Raw genomic sequence first — 20366 nt, 5'->3', positions numbered from 1 at the left:
CTTCTGTAGACACATTGCTATGTCTAAAACTCTGAATTTGTGAATCGGGCTCAAAGTGTTAAATCTCCTGAAATTGCGTTATCATGTTTCCCTTTGTTATAAAACAAATAAGATGTAAAAACACAATTTGTTAGTCATGGTTGCATTGTGTGTGTCAGTCATTAACTCATGGGTAAAGGAAAATAGAAAGATGAAAAATGCATACATACTTTTTATACATCTGTTTGATTATCCTCTATCTCCCTGATTTCTGACTTTAAATTTTCTCCAGTCAATAGTGAGGAAGATATGGAAAACAATTCCCAGTCAAAAAAAAAAAATACAACTACAGAAAAAAAGAGATAAATACTTTCTCTTGGTTCTTAAATAGCTGCAATAAATAGTTTGCGTGAACCCTCTTTGTATAACAGGCACTGTGGACTCAGTCACCTGTGGCCAGGTGAGTGCATTCACATGTTAGTGCAATGGCTATGTGGAATGTGGGAGATGAGTGTGAAGAATGTTCTTAGATAATTTATGCAGAAGGAGAGCAGAAAAAAAAGTAGTGCATCTGTGCTAACTTGGTTAAACTCTGATAAAGATAGGAAACTCCTGTATTTTTAAGATCTGAGTGTTCTAAAGCAGAGTATTTGCAAAGAGTTGGATGCTACTGAGTGATAAACATGCACACACATCCCAATTTAAGGTGAAGCTTCATTGTAAACAGTCATTCAGGGACAGGTGGCTCTGCTATTTTTCCACTGATGACTTCCATGGCTTCTGGTGTCATTTTGTGGTTTTGCAGCCAAAATAGGGAGGAGTGGAATTCTAGGAGATGTCCTCTTGTTACTGAGTCCGAGTTCGCTCTGCTTTCCACACGACAGGCCAATGAATGAATCTGAGAGACAAGGTGTTGAGGCAAGGAAAACGACTTTATTTAGAAAGCAGCTGACCCTGAATATTCACTGGAAGGACTGATGCTGAAGCTGAAGCTCCAATACTCAGCCTGATGTGAAGAGCTGACGCATTGTAAAAGACCTTGATGCTGGGAAAGACTGAGGGCAGGAGAGGAGGGGTGACAGAGGACGAGATGGTTGGACGGCATCACTCGATTGTCACGAGTTTGAGTAAACTCAGGGAAACAGGGAAGGACAGGGGCGCCTGACGTGCTGCAGTCCATGGGGTCGCAGAGTCAGACATGACTGTGACCGAACCGTAATTGTCACATATGGTTGATTGTTCTCTCGAGGCCAGCTGTTTCCATGACATTTTCTTCAGCCATTTATTTTGGTTCTCTGGTCCTGGTCAAAATTCTCCTCCTTTGATAATTCTTGCTTTGCTGACTTTATGGCTTTGGGTTTCTGTGGTCAAGTCAGGAGGAAGGAGTAGGAAAGTTGCAGGAAGGGGAACTCCTTCCAGAGCTCAAAAAGGGACTCTCGTCTAACACTCAGAAATGAATTGTCCAATTGTCACTTGCTGACCAAGCAAGAGACTTTATTGGGAAGGAATGCCCAGGCAGACGCCTGGATGGTGAGGGAGCCCGGGAGGACCACCCTGCCTCGTGACTCACAATCTAGGGTTTTATGTTGGTGGAATTGATTTCCAGGTTGTCTTTGGCTGATCATTCTGACTCAGGTCCTTCCTGGTGATGCACGCATTGCTCAGCCAAGGTGGATGTCAACGAGAAGGCTTCTGGGACATGGTAGGACACATGGAGTCTCTATTTGACTTTTCCCAGATTGTGGAAAATCTGACTTTTCCCAGATTGTTGATGGTGTCTTGTTAGTTTCTTACCAGGACTTCCTGGTAAAATAATTCATGCAAATATGTACTAAGATTTCTAGTCAGGGTGGGCAGTTGCAGTCAGTGTGTTTCCCCTAAGAGAAGCAATGAGAAGGCCATGCACATGAATCAGCAACAAAGAATGCATATTAACAAATAATGCAAATTTTATTTCTCAGCAATGATAGGAGAACACAGTCGGGGAGACATGGGAAACAGAATCACTCATCAAGGAGTTTTAATTTTGAGAGTCCTATTGCTGATAAGTCACTTCAGTCGTGTCCGACTCTGTGCGACCCCATAGACGGCAGCCCACTAGGCTCCCCATCCCTGGGATTCTCCAGGCAAGAACACTGGGGTGGGTTGCAATTTCTTTCTCAAGAGGGTCCTATTACATAACCATAAAGATAAAAGAGAAAAAGGTTAGATATTACTGTACTCAGGAATTAGACTTCAGAGTTAAAAGATTGTGATACCTTGAAATGTACATTAATTTTTTATTGTCACGTAATACATTATCAAAATTTTAGTTTAAACACAGACAGACACAGATACATATACAAAGACACACAGTAATTATTTCCAAGTTCTGTGGACCAGGAGTCTTATCACTGAGTTGCATATTCTGTGAAGGGTCTCACAAGATTGCAATCAGGGTATTATCCAGGGTTGTAGGATCAGCTGAGGATTAACTGGAGAAAGACCCAGTTGTGTTGGCATAATTCAATTGCTTGCAGTTGTTAGACTGAAGGTGTCACTACTGGCTAGATACTGGCTACAGGCTCTCTGCTCCTTGCTGCATGGTCCTCCTCATAAGCAACAACTAATATGACAGATTGCTTCTTTAAGGCAGCGTGGGCAATAGAACCTCCTACCAAGATGGATGTTACAGGCTTCCGTAGTGGATTCTTACTTACATAATCATAGGCATCCTATCGTACTTCCCTGCCTGGACTAGTAGCAGCGGACGTGACCAACTACACTCAGTTGGAAGGTATTGATCGAAAGTATGGCTATCAGGAGGCAGGGACCACAGAATGCACCTTGAGTCTGTCCATTATGGAAGGAAATTCACAGTGTCAGTCTCATGACCATGCCGGTTTTATGCCTGGAGACAATTTCCTGATCAAACTGTGGATAAATAGAAATGAGAGAATAGCACAGATGTATCACTGAACTGACGGGGCAGAGATCAGAACTCAACAAAAGATCCTAAGATCTGCCCCGAGGCACAAAACGTAAGGGAGGTGTGTTGGTGGCTGGGGCTGGGGACCGACCCATAGACCTGTATTAAATTTTCCTGAGAGTCTCTGGGAGAACAATGGGATATGCATACCCCAGAGAAGGTTGCAGGAGGCTTCTAAGAAAATGACTACCATATGGTTGCAGAAGGAATGGAGATACTAGAGATAAAGCATAGCTCAGAGTCATAGGAGTTGCCTCCCAACCAGAACAGTCAACATCTGGGTATATCCGTGAAATGGGCGACAGTGGGCCTCTGGGCCAGACACCTGGTGTTGTCAAGGGGAGTAGAATTGAGCCTTTGTTCTCACCCCGATACTCCAAGGACAAAGCCAGTGGTAAAAACAGCCCTGCTAAAGCCAAGAGACAGGTAGGTGCCCACTCCTGAGGTCAAGGAAGACGTCCCTGTCTGCACATGTGCAAGAAGTTCTTGAAAAGGGAGGGGGCCCCACCCTGTAATAAGTGGGCACCTCTGTGGTGGGATCCATCTTAGAAAAAAAAATGTGCACTCCTCTTGAGGAGGATCCAGGGACCAGTCAGATTGAAGGAAGAAACAAGACAATAGGCCAAAGATAAAAAAGCCCCAGAAGGACGGTCCTATATGTGTGATTTACACACCTCCACAGTGCACTCTTCCTCACTCAGAACACCCCTCCTTCCTTTCAGGGTGTGTGTCTCTGCCTAGTTTCTGATGTACTGCACTCCTCCTCATTAGAGATGATGCCCATACCCTTTCTTTCTGGGGGTGCCTCTCTGCCCTGCTTCTGAGTTGGATAAACAAACTGTTTTCCTGCGTGATCTCCCATGCACTGAGCTATATCTCTAATAGTAAAATTTGCACCTTTTTTTACAGTTTTTCTCTTCTTGAAACATTCTTGTTTTCAGCTAGGGGCAAGAGTCAGAGCCGCTTTAACTCTAGCCCCTGGTGGTCTCGTGACTAGGACGCTTGGTTTTCATTCCATGCACCATCAGTTCACTTCAGTTCAATTGCTCAGTCATGTCCAACTCTATTTAAATTACCTAGAATGTGGAAAGCTCAGGAAGACTAACCTCCTGTCCATAAAATAAAAAAAAAGAATCAATTGAAAATGACTGCAAGATGTCTCAAGTGATGGATTTAGCAATGCCTCCCATAATCTCTTAATAGGATAGCCAAGGACTTGAAATAAAATATAGCTAAACAAAATTTGAGTTAAATACAGAGCTTCAGGGCTTCCCTGGTGGTTCATTTGGTAAAGAATCATCCTGCAAAGGGAGATCTGGGTTTGATCCCTGTCTTGGGAAGATTCCCTGGTGAAGGGAACGGCTACCCTCTCCAGTGTTCTGGCCTGGAGAGTTCCATGGACAGAGGAGCCTGGCATTCTGCAGTCCATGAGGTAACAAGAGTCAGACACGACTGCATGACTTTTACTTTCACACACAGAGAGTTTCAACAAATACATAAAACCTGTAAAAAGCACACTGAAATTCTAGAGTGATAGGTAAAAAGAAAGGAAATGAAACATAAGCAAAAAGTAAGTAAAATGAAAAATTAATAGGATTAGATTTACAGTAATTTGGACACAGTCAAAAAAATGTCAGTGAACTTGAATTCAAATTCTGGAAAAAATAAAACCCATCAAGAGTATTTAAAAAATGATATAAAAAAAGTCACAGCCTCAGGAACAGGCGGATTGTCTAAAATTGTCTAAAATATGAATAACTGAAGGCCAAGTGTAAAGCACTAATTATAGTGACAGAATAATTTTCAAACTTGTTGGAAATCACGAATGTATGTATTACAGTGAGCCCCTTTAGAATGAATAAGAGTAAAATCTATCACACCATCGTGAGACGGTTACAGGATGCAAGGTTGTGTCCCTGATGCACAGTGAAGCCAAACACAGCTGAAACATCCCAGTTTGGAGCAGAGAAAGCTTGACTTCAGGGCCATGAAAGAACAGGTGCCTCATACTCCAAAAGCATTTGGAACTCCGACAAACATTTTAACAAAACATGTTTAAAGACCAGATGAGGGAGGGATCCCAGTATACATGATCAGCTCATGTACAATTATGTATTTGATTGATTCTGAGGGAGCAGAGCAGCTAACATTATCAATCATTAGGTGTCAGTAGGTCTGGAAATCAAGCAGTTAATTTCTTCCACTTGGTAGTGGTCACTAACATTTGAGGACTTCCCTGGTGGCTCAGATGGTAAAGAATCTGACTGTACAGCAGGAGACCTGGGTTTGATCCTTGGGTCAGGAAGATTCCCTGGAAAAGGGAATGGAAACTCACTCCAGTGTTCTTGCCTGGAAAATCCCATGGACAGAGGAGCCTCGTGGGCTACAGTCCCAAAGAGTAGGACATGACCGAACAACTAACACTTGACTTCTTCAGCATCTGAAAAACCCAGGAAATAAGTATGAAATACTATTATCTGGGTACTTCACAGAGGAGCTAGACAGAGGATTTCAGGGAGATGCAATAGGAATCCTGATCTGTTAGACAAATGATGACTTAAAGCTAAAATATTGACAGATAATTTGGGATTATAATATAAATACAAGTATAATATATGACATCAATAACACAAAGAATGCAATCTGAGGAACTGGCAGAACACTGTTACAAGATTATGATGTTTGTGAAATGTCAGGTGTGACGTGCTTGATGTGAGATATGAAGTGGAATGTGGAAAGTTGTAAGCAAAAATCAAAGTGGAACAATTTTAACTGTAGGCAAACATTGATATCTTGCGCATTTTAAATTGTAAATGCCGAAGCAATCATTGAAATAATAATAAAAAGTCAGAGCAATATATCAAATGTAAAATATAAAATAATTAATTCCAAAATTGGCAGAAGAGCAGCAAAACAAAAGAATAAATGGAAACAAATAGGAATTTATAATAAAAAAATGTTAAACAAATATGGACTAAGCAGTCCAAGTGAAAGGTAAACATAAAGATTTAAAAAAGCTATATGTTCAATACCTGCCACATTGAACTGCGTTTTGAATGTAGAGATTAAAAGTGATTGAAAGTAAAAGAAATGAAAAAGTGAGATAATTTCCATATAATAAATTGTTAATAAATATTTTTGCATGTGCAAAAATGGAGAGAAGAAAAAAATGAGATAGGGAATAAAGAAGAAAGAAAGAAAGTGAAGTCACTTAGTCATGTCCGAATCTTTGAGATCTCATGGACTGTAGCCCACCAGGATCCTCAGTCCGTGGAATTTTCCAGGCAAGAGTACTGGAGTGGGTTGCCATTTCCTCCTCCAGGGGATCTTCTAGACCCAGGGATTGAACCCGGGTCTCCCGCATTGCAGGCAGACGCTTTACCGTCTGAGCCACCAGGGAAGCGAGGTATAAAAAAAACATATTTATATATTAGATATTAAAGAGGTCATCGTGCAAGTATGTTCAGCATGGGGTGTGTGTGTGTGCATGTGTGTGTTCTAAATTGCTTCAGTCACGTTGGATTATTTGCGACCCTATGGGTTACAGCTCTCCAGGTTCCTACGTCCGAGATTTCTCAGGCAATAAAACTGGAGTGGGTTTCCATGCCCTCCTCCAGGGCATCTTTCCAACCCAGGGATTGAACCCTGTGTCTCGTGTCCCCTGCACTGGCAGGTGGCGTCTTTAGCACTCGCACCTCCTAGAGTCTGTTCTGAGTATAAAGCAAATCTGTCAAAATCAGAAGTAAACACAGCTCTCAAAGAACACTTTTGAAATAGGAAAGCATTTCCTATTTAAGCAGCAGTAAGATGGGAAAAAATGAATCAGACATTTGCTTGTACTGTATGTAGTTTATCTTGTTTCCCTGCTTCATCCATAAACTTCCATTAACAAATACAGCTTGTGTGTGTGTGTGTGTGGATTACATTTATTTTGTTAATTTATTATTTTATTTTTGGAGGCTAATTACTTTACAATATTGTATTGGCTTTGCCATACATTGACATGAATCCACCATGGGTGTGCATGTGTTCCCCATTCTGAACCTCCCTCCCCATCCCATCCCTCAGGGTCATCCCAGTGCACCAGCCCTGAGCACCCTGTCTCATGCATCAACCTGGACTGGCGATCCGTCTCACATGTGATGATACACATGTTTCAATGCCATTCTCCCAAACCATTCAGCTTTTGTTGGTAATAAGAATATTTTCCAGCTTCAGGAAGGAGATTTTTGTAGGAATTCCTCCCAGCGATGAGAGGTGTGTGTGTGTACAGGGGGCGAGGTTGGCGGGATGGAAGACGCATCTTCTCTTTTCTGGCTGCAGGGAGCTCGTGTCAGAGCCTGGTATGATTCTCAAGTTCTCAGTGTGTGCACACCGGGCATATAGGGATCCTTTTCCTAGGAATAGCGTGGTTTCAGGCACAGGGTTCCTGGTCAAAATCCCGTGTATAACACGGTCATAAGGTTCCTGCTGCCGTATGCTGTGTGGTAAGTGTTTGCCCTAAAACCTGTGGGGTTGGGCGGGGCACATGATTTAGACTCAGAAAACGTAGACTTTATTCTTTTACTTACAGTCTATTTCTACATTTTTGGCAGTGAAAGTGGGATCCAGCCGATAGACGTCACTGTTAGGTACTATTTGAAACTACCTAACATCCCCAATTGGAGAAGGCAATGGCACCCCACTCCAGTACTCTTGTCTGGAAAATCCCATGGACGGAGGAGCCTGGTAGGCTGCAGTCCACGGGGTCGCTAAGAGTCGGACACGACTGAGCGACTTCACTTTCACTTTTCACTTTCATGAATTGGAGAAGGAAATGGCAACCCACTCCAGTGTTCTTGCCTGGAGAATCCCAGGGACGGGGGAGCCTGGTGGGCTGTCATCTCTGGGGTCGCACAGAGTCGGACATGACTGAAGCGACTTAGCAGCAGCAGCAGCAACATCCCCAATAGAAGTGTGGTAAAATAATTGCAAGGGAGTATAACCTCCTGACTAAGGAAAAACACTGAGGCTTGAAATTCGAAGAAATCGTCTCCTAATACAGTGTAGATGAGCAGAAATCCAGGCCTGGAAAATGACTCTGTTACAGGAACAATAGCAAAACTTAGTCTGTAAATATTAGATTCACGCTTGAAGGGCTTCTCTCCACAAAATATATGCATGTGGGTTGAAACTTAGAAATGTAAATTACTAAATATTTCAACAAGAAAGAGGAGAGTTTAATTTAGAAAATTTTATAAATAATTGTTGTTCTTGGGACTTCCCTGGCAGTCCAGTGGTTAAGACTTCACCTTCAAGTGCAGGGGACACAGGGTTCATCCCTGGTCAAAAAACCAAAAAACATGAAACAGAAGCAATATTGAAACAAATTTAATAAGACTTTAAAAATGATCCACCTTAAAAAAAAAAAACTTCAAATATAATTGTTCTTAATCTTTGTTTATAGATTTCATTAATGAGCTGTATATTCAGGGATTCCCAAGGTGTCTGAGAGATAATCATACTTTGAATAAAATAACCTTAGTTTCGCTTAAAGGTGAGAGAATAAGTAGAGCATGTTCAGATGATAATTATGCATTGTTTTCGAAAAAAGACTATTCAGAGGAATTATAGAGAATAAAATAACACAGGTAAGAAATCAGTTGATAAAGAATTTGAACATTTTCCTGCAAGTACTGTTGGACCATTCAAAGTGTTGCTTCTTCTAGGACATCTTTACCTGCTGACTGCATTTAGTAAATGGAGAAGGCATGAAATTATACCTGTGGAAGGCCTGAAGGAAAGTCTGGTCTGCCATGGAAGAACTGTTTGCAAAAACACACCAACTTAATTGGCAACAGGAGCATTTAACTAGCAATTTAGATGTATAGAGGGAAAAGAAATATTCCCTTGAGGAAGTGAGGATTTCCTCTATAAAGAGCCTTGCTTTATAAAAGCAAGTTAAGTCCCTGTTTAAAAATCTTACAGATCTTAAACAGTGTAACATTTTAAAATATATTTTAAAAATTCATCAAGAGGAATAAAGTAACCAGAAAAATTTGAAAAAGGTAAATATAAACTATTATGTATTAATATTCTATTTTAATTCAAGATAGTTTCTAAATTTCAGGATCAAGATTTAATAAATAATATCAAACAACTATGGGCTTTCCCTTGTGGCTCAGATAATAAAGAGTCTGTCTGCAATGCAGGAGAACCATATTTGATCCCTGCATTGGGAAGATCCCCTGGAAAAGGGAATAACTACCCATTTCAGTATTTTTCCCTGGAAAATTTCACAGAGTAGGTAAGCTATCCTTCATGGTATCACAAAGAGTCTGACATGACTGAATGACTAACACACATTCCAAACAACTAAAATCATGAGTATATATGGATTGAACACCTATGTATTCTTTAAGATATCCTTATTTAAGTTAGATTTATTACTTTCTGCATTAAAAAGTTAAATAATGTGTTTGAAGCATTTGAAATATATGCTTCTAATGTGTCAATTCTGGAACGTGAGCATGCTACAAACAAAAGACGCCATGAAGTCTGTCCAGGCCACAATAGAGAAGAAGGATCTGAAGACCATCACCTTCTCCAGCTCCGAGAGGCCTGTCATCCCAGGTCTTGACACAGGGGTCTGGCTTTGCCCTGCCTCCTGCCTGCGTGTTCTCATTCACAGGAGGGGAGGATTCATAAAGATGGTCCAGCTTGCTATCTTCTCAAGTCTTCCAGTTTTTATCTTTATGACACATTTCTTCCTGCCTTATCTTTGCCCCCGGAGAAGGCAATGGCACCCCACTCCAGTACTCTTGCCTGGAAAATCCCATTGATGGAGGACCCTGGTAGGCTGCAGTCCATGGGGTCACTAAGAGTCGGACACAACTGATCGATTTCACTTTAACTTTTCACTTTCATGCATTGGATTGGAGAAGGAAATGGCAACCCACTCCAGTGTTCTTGCCTGGAGAATCCCAGGGACGGGGGAGCCTGGTGGGTTGCCTATGGGGTTGCACAGAGTCAGACAAGGCTGAAGGGACTTAGCAGCAGCAGTAGCAGCAGCAGCAATGTGTCTATTGCTAACATAATACTAACATTAATATTATTCATTTCTAGAAATAATCTATTAAGAAAACTGTAATCAAAGAATGCTATATTGCATTCAAATTAATCAAACATATTTTGCTAAACTGACAATAAAGAAAATGTTGCCATTACAACTAAAATACTTTCAATGAGAAAGAATCACATTTTATTAGTGAATTTCCTTCTATAGAGCATCCTGAGTGGCACTAGTGGTAAAGAATTTGCCTGCCAGTGCAGGAGACATAAGAAACACGGGTTCGATCCCCGGGTCAGGAAGATCCTTTGGATGAGGGTATGGCGACCCACTCCAGTATTCTTGCCTGGAGAATCCCATGAACAGAGGAGCCTGCCAGGCTACAGGGTCGCAAAGAGTTGGACAGAACTGAATATCTGAGCACTTCCCTCTATAAGAGAATATATGAAGCATTTTTTCACATCCGAATTATAATTTCCTGAAAAAGAATATTTAACTTAACCTTTTGGTTGATTTTTATTATTGTTTATGTTACGCAATCAAATCAGACCACAAACCAGGAAGGAATTGGACACAATATCTGACCACATTTGTGAAACTTTTATATGTATTGATCTTTCTTTTCCTTCAGTTCAATTCAGTTCAGTTGCTCAGTCGTGTCTGACTCTTTGCCAACCCATGAATTGCAACATGCTAGGCCTTCCTGTCCATCACCAACTCCCAGAGTTCACTCAGACTCATGTCCATTGAGTCAGGGATGCCATCCAGCCATCTCATCCTCTGTCGTCCCCTTTTCCTCCTGCCCCCAAACCCTCCCAGCATCAGATTCTTTTCCAATGAGTCAACTCTTTGCATGAGGTGGCCAAAGTACTGGAGTTTAAGCTTTAGCATCATTCCTTCCAAAGAAATCCCAGGGCTGATCTCCTTCAGAATGGACTGGTTGGATCTCCTTGCAATCCAAGGGACTCTCAAGAGTCTTCTCCAATACCACAGTTCAAAAGCATCAATTCTTCGGTGCTCAGCTTTCTTCACAGTCCAACTCTCACATCCATACATGACCACTGGAAAAACCATAGCCTTGACTAGACGGACCTTTGTTGGCAAAGTAATGTCTCTGCTTTTGAATATGCTATCTTGGTTGGTCATAACTTTTCTTCCAAGAAGTAAGCGTCTTTTAATTTCATGGCTGCAATCACCATCTGCAGTGATTTTGGAGCCCAAAAAAATAAAGCCTGACACTGTTTCCACTGTTTCCCCATCTATTTCCCATGAAGTGATGGGACCAGATGCCATGATCTTAGTTTTCTTTTTCTTTTTTTTTTAATTTTTAAATTTTATTTTATTTTTAAACTTTACAATATTGTATTAGTTTTGCCAAATATTGAAATGAATCCGCCACAGGGATCTTAGTTTTCTGAATGTTGAGCTTTAAGCCAACTTTTTCACTCTCCACTTTGACTTTCATCAAGAGGCTTTTTAGTTCCTCTTCACTTTCTGCCATAAGGGTGGTGTCATCTGCATATCTGAGGTTATTGATATTTCTCCCTGCAATCTTGATTCCATCTTGTAGTTCTTCCAGCTCAGCATTTCTCATGATGTACTAATTTTGGCGGAAGAGTATTTAAATATCTTAAATTACTGCTGCTGCTGCTGCTAAGAGGCTTCAGTCTTGTTCGACTCTGTGCGACCCCATACATGGCAGCCCACCAGGCTCCTCCATCCCTGGGATTCTCCAGGCAAGAATAGTGGAGTAGGTTGCTATTTCCTTCTGCACCAAAATTACTACAGTTAAAAATAGTTAAATGTCAAAAAGTTGTGTTTTTAAGCAATGAGATGTATTTTGATTCAGTAATTTGGAATTCTAATCGGTGGAACCTTATGATCTTGAATATAAAAGCTTTGTCTCTTACATTCTTACAGTTTTAACTTTCTCACTCCTTAGAAAATAACCACTTCTGATAATAATTTCTACTTTTAAGTTAATTCAGAAGCATTTATGGAGCAGTAAATTAGGGCAGATCTTTATGCCATATCTTTATAAAATGAGTTATTAGATATAATGTTAAGGGTAAAAAGGATATATAAATAGTCAATAGCACATTGTGTTAGATGTTTTAGACCAGATATTATATTATAGATGAGATTGATTGGGGAATAAAAATCATGGAATTTAAACAATTAATTGATGTTTTGACTGTAAGAAGTAGTTTATCTGCTTTCTCCATTCTCATAGCATAATTTAAATTAAAATTATGAGACATATAGATTTTATTAGAATGTAGATGTAACATTATAAATCATTTAAGATTTTTTTCCTGCAGATGAGTTTATAGCTCCTGATTTCAAATCAAACCTCCCCAAATCACAGAACACAAGTGTGTAAGAAAGTAACTGAGAACTGATTAAAACTAAAGCCCATGTCCTAGTCCAATTGTACAAAAAGAAAATGCATTCAAGAAATGTAAATTTAGAGAGAGAAGATCATTTGAAAATTACAGAAACAAATCTCACTATCATGATGGAATTTGTCCTCTTGGGCTTCACTGATATTCCCCAATTTCAATGGTTTCTTTTTGGGATATTCTTAGTCATCTACGTGATTATTCTGTTGGGGAATGGCATCATAATTCTAATAACCAGAGTAGATGCCACTCTTCAGACGCCCATGTATTTTTTCCTCGGCAATTTTTCCTTCCTAGAAATCTGTTATGTATCCATCACTCTTCCCAGGATGCTCATGGACCTTTGGACCCAAAAAGGAACCATTTCTCTTTTTACTTGTGCTACACAAATGTGCTTCTTCCTTATCCTTGGAACCACTGAGTGCTTCCTCCTGGCTGTGATGGCCTATGACCGCTGTGTGGCCATCTGTGACCCTCTGCACTATCCCCTGGTCATGTGCCCTGAGGTCCGCATCAGGCTGGTGGTTGCCTCCTGGATCAGTGCTGTTCCAGTCCAGATAGGCCAAACATGCCAGATTTTCTCTCTGCCTTTCTGTGGCTCCAACACAATCAATCATTTCTTCTGTGACATTCCACCATTATTAAAACTGGCTTGTGGAGACATCTTTGTGAATGAGATGGTGGTCTATATATTTGGTATATTGTTTGTCACTGTTCCCTTTTTGCTGATACTTGGATTCTACATCAGAATTATCTCCACCATCCTGAAGTTGCCAGCAAACACAGGATGGACCAAAGCTTTCTCCACTTGCTCTTCCCACATCACTGTTGTACTTTTATTCTACGGATCAGCCACTGTCACCTACTTAAAGCCTAAATCGAACCAGCATGAAGGAATAGACAAAATGATATCTCTTTTCTACACCATTTTGACTCCAATGGTCAATCCTATCATATATAGTCTGCGGAACAAAGACGTTAGAAAGGCAATGAGAAAATTTCTTCCCTAATTATCAGGATTATGAGACATTTGAAATAATACAGAAATTATGCTGCATTTATGTATGTAATTTGTTCACTGACTTGATTGAAATTTACTGTTTAATATTGTCCTAAATTTTTAAATACAGCTCATACTGTAATTTCCTTTTAGTAGAGAGTTATGTCCTCAAGTTTATGTCAATTGTGTTCATTTACTTAGCAATGTTTTACTTTTAAAGATCAGTTTTCTCCTTACTGTAAACTAATATGTGCTGCTGCTGCTGCGTCACTTCAGCTGTGTCCAACTCTGTGTGACCCCAGACACGGCAGCTCACCAGGTTCCCCTGTCCCTGGTATTCTCCAGGCAAGAACACTGGACTGGGTTGCCATTTCCTTCTCCAAAACTAATATGTAGAGGTGTCTAAATAAACAAGAAGGTATGATATTCAGGATGTGCTATAATTGAAAGTATGTCATTTTCCCTTTTTTTATGCCTTTCTATACTCCATCTGGGATTTCTTTGGAAGGAATGATGCTAAAGCTGAAACTCCAGTACTTTGGCCACCTCATGCGAGGAGTTGATTCATTGGAAAAGACCCTGATGCTGGGAGGGATTAGTGGCAGGAGGAGAAGGGGACGACAGAGGATGAGATGGCTGGATGGCATCACTGACTCAATGGATGTGAGTCTCAGTGAACTCTGGGGGTTGGTGATGGACAGGAAGGCCTGGGATGTTGTGATTCATGGGGTCGCAAAGAGTCGGACATGACTGAGCGACTGATCTGATCTGATCTGATACTCCATCACTTCATGGGAAATAGATAGGGAAACAGTGGAAACAGTGTCAGACTTGATTTTTGGGGGGCTTCAAAATCACTGCAGATGGTGATTGCAGCCATGAAATTAAAATACGCTTACTCCTTGGAAGGAAAGTTATGGCCAACCTAGATAGCATATTCAAAAGCAAAGACATTACTTTGCCAACAAAGGTCCATCTAGTCAAGGCTATGGTTTTTCCAGTGGTCATGTACAGAAGTGAGAGTTGGACTGTGAAGAAAGCTGAGCACTGAAGAATTGGTGCTTTTGAACTGTGGTGTTGGAGAAGACTCTTGAGAGTCCCTTGGACTGCAAGGAGATTCAACCAGTCCATCCTAAAGGAGATCAGTCCTGGGTGTTCATTGGAAGGACTTATGCTGAAGCTGAAACTCCAGTACTTTGGCCACCTCATGCGAAGAGTTGACTCGTTGGAAAAGACCCTGATGCTGGGAGGGATTGAGGGCACGAGGGGAAAGGGATGACAGAGGATGACATGGCTGGATGCCATCACTGACTCGATGGACATGAGTTTGGGTAAACTACCAGAGATGGTGATGGATAGGGAAGCCTGGCGTGCTGTGATTCATGGGGTCGCAAAGAGTTGGACACGACCGAGCAACTGAACTGAACTGAACTGATACTCTACTTTTATATTCTCTATTAAATAAATAAAACTGCTATAGAATCATTACTAACTGATTTCCTCATAGGGAAAAAAAAAACACCCTAAATATCTAAGGGTATACGTATGAGAACTACTTATAAAACAATAATGTGTAGTGTAATGTTTATTGCAGCACTATTTTTCTAAGCAAAAAAAAAAGAAAATGAATGTTCATATTGAGAAAAGTTTTAATAAATACTGTGCATAAATATAATAGACAAATATGGAGTCATTAATAAAACACATTACATCAATATGGTAAGGGCCCTTAATAAATCATTTATTCTTGTATCCATGTTTTTCTGTCATTCCTTCCTAGACTGACCCTTTGTTTAGCTATACAATTACCTTTGACAAGGAAACTTTAGTAAATATGAATCAGATCAGATCAGATCAGTCACTCAGTCGTGTCCAACTCTTTGCAACCCCATGAATCGCAGTACGCCAGGCCTCCCTATGCATCACCAACTCCTGGAGTTCACTGAGACTCACGTCCATCAAGTCAGTGATGCCATCCGGCCATCTCATCCTCTGTCATCCCCTTCTCCTCCTGCCCCCAATCCCTCCCAGCATCAGGGTCTTTTCCAATGAGTCAACTCTTCGCATGAGGTGGCCAAAGTACTGGAGTTTCAGCTTTAGCATCATTCCTTCCAAAGAAATCCCAGGGCTGATCTCCTTCAGAATGGACTGGTTGGATCTCCTTGCAGTCCAAGGGACTCTCAAGAGTCTTCTCCAACACCACAGTTCAAAAGCATCAATTCTTTGGCGCTCAGCCTTCTTCACAGTCCAAGTTTCACATCCATACATGACCACAGGAAAAACCATAGCCTTGACTAGACGAACCTTTGTTGGCAAAGTAATGTCTCTGCTTTTGAATATTCTATCTAGGTTGGTCATAACTTTCCTTCCAAGGAGTAAGCGTCTTTTGATTTCATGGCTGCAGTCACCATCTGTAGTGATTTTGGAGCCCAGAAAAATGAAGTCTGACACTGTTTCCACTGTTTCCTCATCTATTTCCCATGAAGTGGTGGGACCGGATGCCATGATTTTCGTTTTCAGAATGTTGAGCTTTAAGCCAACTTTTTCACTCTCCACTTTCACTTTCGTCAAAAGGCTTTTGAGTTCCTCTTCACTTTCTGCCAGAAGGGTGGTGTCATCTGAATATCTGAGGTTATTGATATTTCTCCTGGCAATCTTGATTCCAGCTTGTGTTTCTTCCAGTCCAGTGTTTCTCATGATGTACTCTGCATAAAAGTTAAATAAACAGGGTGACAATATACAGCCTTGACGAACTCCTTTTCCTATTTGGAACCAGTCTGTTGTTCCATGTCCAGTTCTAACTGTTGCTTCCTGACCTGCATACAAATTTCTCAAGAGGCAAGTCAGGTGGTCTGGTATTCCCATCTCTTTCAGAATTTTCCACAGTTTATTGTGATCCACACAGTCAAAGGCTTTGGCATAGTCAATAAAGCAGAAATAGATGTTTTTCTGGAACTCTCTTGCTTTTTCCATGATCCAGCGGATGTTGGCAATTTGATCTCTGGTTCCTCTGCCTTTTCTAAAACCAGCTTAAACATCAGGAAGTTCACGGTTCACATATTGCAGAAGCCTGGCTTGGAGAATTTTGAGTATTACTTTACTATCGTGTGAGATGAGTGCAATTGTGTGGTAGTTTGAGAATTCTTTGGCATTGCCTTTCTTTGGGACTGGAATGAAAACTGACCTTTTCCAGTACTGTGGCCACTGCTGAGCTTTCCAAATTTGCTGGCATATTGAGTGTAGCACTTTAACAGCATCATCTTTTAGTAAATATGAATAGCACTTTGATATTCGAATTTGTGCTCTCTAACAATGGAAATCTTTTCATCACTGTGTTAAAAAGCTCAGTCTAGACTCCTGGACAATTAAAGAGCACTTAGACAGAAGCTACAGCTCATATATAAATGATATAAAGATCAAATCAATTTCAACAGACTTGCAATAAGCTACTTTAAGGGTGTTTGTATCAATTACCCAACATTCTGTACATGTTCTTTCAAGCGTATATTATTCATTGTTGTTAAAAATTTCTCACTCTCTTTCTATACTTAAATATGCATTTTAATTGTTGTTTTGGAATACTCATATATGGTAAATTTTTCTAAGTACTTTCATGTCTGAAAATTTACTTCACAAAGTTAATATCTCTGGTCTAAAATAAAAGTCTCTCTGCTGAGTACTGCAGATCAAAATTTGAATGACCTTCAGCATTACTACAAAGGAATAAGTTACACACACTGTTAGATATTGGGAGTGAGGATAAAAATTTCACAACCTAATTTTTTTAAGTCTACAGTTCTCAACACAATGGTACGTGTATCTTTACTTTTATAAGGGAAAAAAAAGACCAAAAAAGACTAAAAAATGTAAAACTAAACTAACAAACAAAACCCAAACAAACAAACAAGTCAGATTATGTTCATATGTTCTATGGGCACAATGGAATTAAATGTAAATGATATTTTGTGAGTGGTGGGGAATGGTGAAGGGAGGGAGCATGAGAAAATTTCTGCATATGACAGACATATTCCTTATCTTGGTTGAGATGGTGGTTTCACTGGTGTACACACGTGAAAATATGTCTAATTATAAGTTTTCAATATTCAATGTTTATTACACTTCATGCATTAGGGCTTCCCAGGTAGCTCAGCTGGTAAAAAATCCACCTGCAATACAGAAGACTCTGGTTCGATTTCTGAGTCGGGAAGATCCACTGGTAAAGGGACAGGCTACCCACTTCAGTATTCTTGGGCTTCCCTTGTGGCTCAGCTGGAAAAGAATCCACCTGAAATCAGGAGATCTGAGTTTGATACCTGGGTTGGGAAGATCCTCTGAAAAAGGGAACGGCTACCCATTCCATTATTCTGTCCTGGATAAGTCCATTGACTGTATGGTCCATAGGGTCCCAAAGAGTCAGATATGACTGAGAGACTTTCACTTTCACACATTAGCAAAATGTTAAAAAGAAATTTTAAAAAGATTGGAATTAAAAGTAGAAACTTTCAGTAAAAGAAAACAAAGCAGAATTGTTACTATCAGTCTTGATCTATCAGCAATGTCAAACAAATATTTAGCCTGTAGTAACATGAACTGTTGGTAATTTCATTTCAGAAATAAACTAAAAAAAAATGTGGTAAATACAAGAATAAACATCACACATGATGTTTCTATTTTATTTTCAATACATATGTGTCTTTAAAACAAGCTTTTTAATATTATAATTATATAACACTAGTTCATAAAAGGTATCATAGGTCTTACGGTAATTTGGTAGGTAATGATCAAGTGTTCAGTTTCTACTAATGCCCTGTAGCAAGTCAAGAGCTCAATATTAAAAAGAAGAGTACTTTGAAGAGAATGAAAGAGTCTTACTCAAAAATCCTTAAGGCTTGAGCTATAATTCACTTTTGGGGACCTGTCAAAGGCTTCAAGCAGCATCACTATCTGCCATGGACACTTCAAACACCATTGGATCTGCTGAAACACATGGACCAAGTGATAGACAGGCTTAGATAATAGCTTGGACCTATTGCAGAGCCTTCTGTTGTTCTAGGCTTCATTCAAAACTAGCAGATTTTTGGGTCACTTGGGAAATGGGCCACAGGAACATACTTAAAAAAGGAATATGTTGCCTCCCAAATCTAAAAAGGCCCAGTATATCTGATCTTTCTTTCTTTGCTCTAGGAGACAAGAGATGCAACAATGACTATTCATCTGAGAAGAGCCATCCCAGCATGCTCCACTTCACTGGCCCCCTAGAAATTTCACTGAGTCAGAAAACCCTTGAAATTTAGTCATGTTTATTTCTTACCCAGTGGTAGGAAAGTACTTTACCAACAAGCCGGAGCATTTGCTGCTTCTTGTTCCCTCGGTCCAGTCAGCATCATTCCATCAGTGTTAGGACCAGTGTTATGTTCTTTGGAAGAGAAAGATGATGAAGAGCTCTACAAACTAAATTATGACAGATGGAGAGCCTCAGTTCAGTTCAGTCGCTCAGTCATGTCCGACTCTTTGCTGCCCCATGGACTGCAGCACACCAGGCTTCCCTGTCGATGACCAATTCCTAGAATTTACTCAAACTCATTTTCATTGAGTCAGTCATGCTATCCACCGTCTCATCCTCTGTCAACCCCTTCTCCTCCCACCTTCACTCTTTCCCAGCATCAAGGTCTTTTCAAATGAGTCAGTTCTTCTCATCAGGTGGTCAGAGTATTGGAGTTTCAGATTCAGCATCAGTTCTTCCAATGAATATTCAGGACTGATCTCCTTTAGGATGGACTGGTTGGATCTCCTTTTAATCCAAGGGACTGTCAAGAGTCTTCTCCAACACCACAGTTCAAAAGCATCAATTATTTGGTGCTCAGCTTTCTTTATAGTCCAATTCTCATATCCATACAGGACTACTGGAAAAACCACAGCCTTGACTAGATGGACCTTTGTTGGCAAAGTAATGTCTTTGCTTTTTAACATGCTGTCTAGGTTTGTCATATCTTTTCTTCCAAGGCACAAGCATCTTTTATTTTCATGGCTGCAGTCACCATCTGCAGTGATTGTGGACCCCCCAAAATAAAGTGTCCAGTAGTTACAGAAAATTATGATTATTTCCTTTTCCCCAGTGCATTTACCTTGACAAAATCTTTGAGTCCCTTTGGGGAGGGTGGGATAAATATTAGAAATAAAAATTCTGGCTATTGTACCAAGCCCTTCTTTAGAGGATCCAGAATCCCCTTCATTGAATGGTTCCTGGGGCTGTAAAATGGCTCAATTTTGGGAATTAATGAAGAGCCATGACTGTCTATTTTAATAATTTTAGTTAGATTTTGGTTCCCTTGAATTAAATCTTTTCTCCTTACAGAGATTGAGTAAGAATTTAATAAGCATTTATTTTACTTCTAGGGAAACCATGAATACCTAGCCAATGCCATAGGTCTATGTGAATCATACTATTCTGATGCTGCTGTTCGTTACAGTAACTAGGACCACTGTACCTTTGGTGATTGATTGTTGCCAGTTGGCACCTGCCACCCTGGAATCCAATAAATATCAGAGCATTTTTCAATTTAGTGACTGTAGTTCCCTTTGTAAGATTTGGTCTTAGAGAAGGCCACATATGGAGATCTTCAAGAGCTAGAGCTCCCTTCACAAATATATTTCTCATTTTGTTGGTGAAAAGGATGCCTTTTGCACAGTCCAAGTGTGAATTAATAGATCTTAAGTGACAAATACACTTTAATATTCCAACCCCTCCCTAAGACTGCGAGTCGCTTTCCCTACATCAAACAAAGCAGATTGGCCATTACCATATATCTCACTGTTGGCCACCTTTTTCTCCATGTTTTAGCCAACTCACCAATCAAACCTGTTACAGTCCTTTTTAACTCCCAAAACTGTGGCCTAAAATAAAATCTCTGCTAAGTTGGTCCATACCAATGTTTGGCTTAATCTAACATTACGTTCCTTCCACCATTA

At 40.2% G+C, this 20366-nt stretch overlaps 1 protein-coding gene across 1 annotated transcript; it reads left to right on the top strand.

The window, feature by feature from the left end:
- Positions 1 to 12441: 12441 nt before the first annotated feature.
- LOC109569083 (olfactory receptor 10AG1-like) lies at positions 12442 to 13407 on the top strand. The gene has a single exon (XM_019974403.2). It carries the CDS (start codon positions 12442 to 12444, stop codon positions 13405 to 13407), a length of 966 nt encoding a protein of 321 aa, XP_019829962.2.
- The last annotated feature ends 6959 nt before the right edge of the window (positions 13408 to 20366 follow it).

Source organism: Bos indicus, chromosome 15 (assembly GCF_029378745.1).
Source record: "Bos indicus isolate NIAB-ARS_2022 breed Sahiwal x Tharparkar chromosome 15, NIAB-ARS_B.indTharparkar_mat_pri_1.0, whole genome shotgun sequence".
Lineage (NCBI taxonomy): Eukaryota > Metazoa > Chordata > Mammalia > Artiodactyla > Bovidae > Bos > Bos indicus.
Note: the sequence above shows the minus strand (reverse complement) of the source record. Positions and strands in the feature narration are given on the sequence as shown.